Source organism: Oryza glaberrima, chromosome 3 (genome assembly GCF_000147395.1).
Source record: "Oryza glaberrima chromosome 3, OglaRS2, whole genome shotgun sequence".
NCBI classification, from domain to species: Eukaryota; Viridiplantae; Streptophyta; class Magnoliopsida; order Poales; family Poaceae; genus Oryza; species Oryza glaberrima.
In genome coordinates this window covers 17,507,365-17,512,815 of record NC_068328.1, presented here as the reverse complement: position 1 = coordinate 17,512,815, position 5,451 = coordinate 17,507,365, and the positions used below count along the sequence as shown (strand labels likewise).

At 41.7% G+C, this 5,451-nt stretch overlaps 1 protein-coding gene across 1 annotated transcript; it reads right to left on the bottom strand.

The window, feature by feature from the left end:
* Positions 1–3,973: 3,973 nt before the first annotated feature.
* Positions 3,974–5,241, bottom strand: LOC127768115 (uncharacterized). The gene has a single exon (XM_052293644.1). The coding sequence runs from the start codon at positions 5,097–5,099 to the stop codon at positions 4,362–4,364; it is 738 nt and encodes a 245-aa protein (XP_052149604.1). The 5' UTR covers positions 5,100–5,241; the 3' UTR covers positions 3,974–4,361.
* Between the last annotated feature and the right edge of the window lie 210 nt (positions 5,242–5,451).

The following is a 5,451-nucleotide window of genomic DNA, read 5'->3' as shown; positions in this document are numbered from 1 at the left end:
CCTATTTATTGAGGAAATGTTTTGCACATTGTTTGATCCTTGAGATCGTCCTAATAATTCTCGCTTGACACAATATTTTATTTAATTTGGTTGTGGTGCTTTTGCTAGTCATTTCCACAGCTGCTTGTGTTATGCAAATGTTCTAGAGCATGTGTGGCCGCCGTGCCAACGTTATGGTAGGATGCCCGACAAGCCGACAGTTTTCGTAAGCCTTTTTAAGATCCAATTTCAAAAAGATTGCTTCTCTCTTAGACAATAAATTAGTCTTTGTTCTTTTCCCTTTTTGTGAAACGAAGACTAAAAAGTCTTGTACTCTTGTACATATTGTTTGCATGCAACCTTATTGATTGCAGCAGACACCTTATGATACCCGAGATCAATTATTTCTTGGCTTCAGCCGACTCAATGGGTAACAAAGATAACTGAACCAATGCCCCGTAGCCCGTAGGCCATATGGCTACAGCTCCAGCCCAACCATTTCGAGCCTCCGATGTACTCCTTATGTTTCAAAATATCAAAATATAATAATTTATAGCATTTAAATCTTGTTTCAAAATATAAAAAATTTTAGCATGATTTAGAGTACTCCCTCCTTCCAAAAATCTAAGAACTATTTCATTATTTGGTTTTTCGAAAAATCAAGTCTGTAGTTACTATGTGCTAAATTAAATTATTGATCGGAAACCTAGAAGTCATTCTAATACTTATTGGTTATATGTTCATTAGTTTTGCCATATGGTGAGTGAGTTAATTACTTCTTGGTTTTGATGCAAAAGAAATATGTCTCAGATTTTTGGAAAGAGGGAGTACTATTTATCTCTTAAATCACCTTCTATTGTAATTCCTTTTTATCTTTTCCTTTAGCCTACCTCATCCATCTCATATCTTTTTACAGGATAACTCCATCTGATCCCATATTATTTTAAAGGGATATCTCTATCTGATGGAGTGAAAAATAAGAGGTCAAAGAGATAGAAATCTACTAAGGGCTTGTTTAGTTCATGAAAGGAAAATTTTTTGGTGTCACATCGGATGTTTGATCGAATGTCAGAAGGGCTTTTCGGACATAAATGAAAAAAATAATTTCATAACTCGCTTGGAAAACGCGAGACGAATCTTTTGAGCCTAATTAATCCGTCATTAGCACATGTGGGTTAATGTAGCACTTATGGCTAATCATGGTTTAATTAGGCTCAAAAGATTCGTCTCGCGATTTTCTCCCTAACTGTGCAATTAGTTTTTTCATTTATCTATATTTAATGCTTTATGCATGTGTCTAAAGATTGGATGTGATGATTTTGGAAAAAAATTTAGGGAACTAAACGGGGCCTAAGTAGATAAGGCAAGTCATACACGATGACCTACCGAAAACGTTATTAACTGCTCTATTCTCAACAGGGCCGGCCCTGGGCCTAGGCCGGTTGTGCAACCGCCTAGGGCCTAGGCCGGAGGGGGCCCATCACTTACCCCCCCAGCAGCCCACTAGATCAGGTCATCAGGTGATCAGTTAGGAGGCAAGGAGCGCGTCGATTCATCGGCCGGCCCACACCGCGAGTCCCGAGAAGAAACAAAGCGCCAGAGCATCACCCGCGCCGCGTCGCTTCGTTGTCTCATCGCCGCGCCGATGCCCTAGTCCGCGACCGGCGACCGTGAGTCCATCAGTCCGCCTGTAGGCTCCAGTGCCTGCCGCGGTGCCGCCGTGCATTTCAAATGTTATAATGTTACCTAAAAAACATTTATCGGGTGCTAGAAAAGAAACTGTCCCAGGAAAGATTGAATGGATTGGCTATGTGTAGCATTGAGAAAAATATCTTGGACAACATTGATCTTCAAACTGTCATTGATGATTTCGCTTTAAGAAATGCTCGAAGAAGCTCTTTTTTATAAGGGACACGGGATATTTGTATTATGGTATTTATACTACTTTGTTTCTATGGCATTTTTTAGTTGTTAATTATATTACAGTTATTATTTATCAAGAATAAATTATTATATTGCAGCTTGCAAATTGCTTCATTTATTATTTACTATGTTAGGAATGTTTATTTGTGTTACTATGTGGTATATGGTATATGTGCTTATAGAGTATAAATATTAGAAGTAAAAAAGTAGCATTAATTTTTTAAGGGTCCATACACTGTGTTTAGTTCACACTGAAGTTTAGAAGTTTGGTTGAAATTGGTACGATATGATAGAAAAGTTGTGTGTGTATGAAAGGTTTGATGTGATGGAAAGTTAGATGTTTGGAAAAAAAAACTTTGGAACTAAACATGGCCATAGTGTCAAGTTCGCCTAGGGCCCCCCAAATGTCAGGACCAGCCCTGGTTCTCAAATGGAAGAATCAATTTCAGATGAGTTATATGTACACATGCTTATGTTATTAGTACTTTTGAAGTATTATATCTATTACTCCGTCCATTTTATATTATAAGATATTCTTTTGGTTTTAACTAAATTTATAAAAGAACATAACAAAATTTTTAATACAAAATAAACTTAATATCAACATATGTTCAGTGTTAGATGTTGCTAAACTTTTATAGAAATTTTAATTTCGAAAAAAATATATAAAACTTTGTGAAACGGAGTACAAAAACCGAACGTCCTCAACAGAGCAGCCCTTCTAGAATCTAGACTTTCAGTTTCACGGCATGTTGTAGTAATCTCTTTTCACATGCATATTCTCCGTCTACTGGCGATTTTATGGGCTGTCGTTTGCTGCGGTTGTCAAATTGTCAAAAAGTCCCTTTCACGAAGACCTTGCGTTAACCGGCAGATACATGCTTCCATCCAACCCATTAAGTTGGTGTTTAATGACCTGCCGGTACTGTGCTGCTGCGTCTTCTGATCGGTGGAATGCACGGAAAGCCTGGGCGCCGCCCGCGCAAGAATGGCCGCGTACGCCAATCCTGACGACGGTTTGGAATTCTTCTTTTCCCCGACGTACTGTCAATTTATTAGTATCGGGTTACTATGATATTTTTCTATTTTTAAGTGTAATTTAATATTTATATTAATTATATATATAGCCATTTCATAAAAAATAGAATAATAATAATATACAGCATTAAAAAGAGAGAACACAAATGTATTAAGATAGTTTTGATTTTTGAATATTGTCTAGTTTGAAATAGTTAGCTAATATCCCGATAGTAACACGATTTTAACGATCCTATGCTCCCGTATTCCGATACTAGGGCGATACCATAAAAAACAATCTTAGGATCGATACAGACAACTTTGCGTAGGTCCAAGCAAATTAGGTTGGTTAGTATTGAGCATCTAGAACAATTAACAAACTGGCAGTTCCCATCAATATTTTTTTTCCTAGGGCCGCAGTCATAGAATTTGGCAATTAAGTACCGATTAATCATTGCTGCTTATTCTAAATGAAGTGTAGCGTATACTTTTTACATCCCTAAAAAAGCAAATTGATCTTTTCTTTTTACAAGTGGAAGTATAACTTGCTACAGTTACAGAATGATGAGCAGTAGCTTCTAGTATGATTTAATGTACTAACAGGTTAGAATCATACAATCGACATATGGATTAAATATTAAGGTGACTATACGCCTTTAATTAAAGGTATTTGGATGCAAGCTAATATTATCTACGTACCTATATATCCAATACAACTTTTTTTTTATTTTTTTAGAGGAATACAACTCTTTCCTTACGACAATTATTATGCATCAAAACCCTTCCTTTCCTCACTCTCTCCATAAGCTAGAAGGGGCGGAGCCACGTGTAAGGTAGCTTGGTGTTCAACCTCATCACACGTGGTAGAAAATCACGTGTAAGGTGGATTACAGTCAGGGTTGGATTGTCGCGATTTTAGTATGTGTAGAGATTGAAAATAGTGTTCCATAGTTTGATTAGTTATGGCTCAAAAAAAATTGCTTTAGCTGAGGTTCAACCTGAAATTAAACATTGTTTTAGACCTCAAGGAGAGTTGGAGGTGTAGATTATTTATATTATAAAATGAGTATTAGATGTGTACACCTTTGTTGGTATAGATTCCGGGTTTTAATCCATTATAGAAAAAAAAACTTACATATAGATCGGCAACCGATCACAGTAATTAAGCAACAACCATTAATTGTACTGCACACTTCTTCGATTGGTTCTCTTCAGGGTAGCCACACATCGAAAGGGGCTGATCTGACCGATGCACATTACAAACCAAGTTCAAAAAGACAAAAAAAAAAAACATCACATTAACAAAGCTGAAAAAGAAACAAAAGGTGACCTGAAACAAAAAATTGAAGATCCCCTTTCTTCCAGCTACCCCAGTAATTACTACTACTCCAATTAATTAAGATTCCACATAAACACACATTACTGGCTTACTGCAACTCACTTCAGGTGCCCTTCTTTGTGTGGCCTCTCGGCGAGCTCCCAACCTCGCGCGTGCCGCGGCGGCCGGCCAACTTCTTGCCGCTCGCCGGCGGCGGCGACTTCCTCGGGGAGCCCAGAGGGCGGCGCGCCGCGTCCTCGCCGCCGGCGCCTCCGTTGCTCAGCAGGGTGGGCGCGAGGTACCACCAGATGGAGGTGCAGCATATGGCGAACACCCTCCCGAACACGGCGAGGCACACCAGCATCAGCACCATCACCGCCGGCCAGTAGCACGCCGGCCGCCGCATCCGCCCCCACGAGAACGACGACGCCCTGCTCGCCGCCGGCGCAGGTGGTGGAGCCCTGGTCGCGCGCGCGGCGGCGGCGCCCTGCTGCTGGGCGGCGGCGGTCGACGGAGACGACGGCCTGGGTTTCTTGGCGGCGGCGTCGTCCTTGGGGCGCCGCTGCTCGTCGGGGAGCTTGACGATGATGGGCTCCAACGCGCCGTTGGACTGGACGAAGCGGACCATGACGAGGCCGCCGCCGGAGCCGACGCGGCGGAGGATCTTGTCCCGGCGGGCCTCGAGCTCGGAGAGCACGGTGGAGAACTTGTCCAGCCCGCGCTCGGCGTAGGGGTTGATCTTACCGCCGCCGCCTCCGCCGTGCTTCCGCCTCGGTTGCCTGGGTGACCCGCCGCCGGTGCCGCGCGCCGCCGGGTCGTCGTCGTCGACGACGTGCTTGAAGCTGGCCGTGCCGCATAACATTTTCTAACGAAACGAGCTGGTCCTGGTCGCGTACGTCTCTCGATTTTATCGATCTGGAGTGTCTGTCCATGTGATCCATTAAACCAGACGCTTTTAAGTGCTCGAGCCAGTGGTCAAAGTTTTTTTTTTCTGTAAGAAAAAAACTTTTTAATACACGCCGGGTCAAATAGAATCTTCTGTTCATGGTGACGTACTTCGAATGTGCAATGATGAGGGTATAATTTTCTCAGCATCAGTGCATCTCGTAAAAGTAAGTTTAACCGAATAAGATATAATTAAATAAGTTAATCTAGTATGGAATTGGTTATGTATTTTCATCCCTCGAGAGGATCGTTGATTACGTGTCATCTGA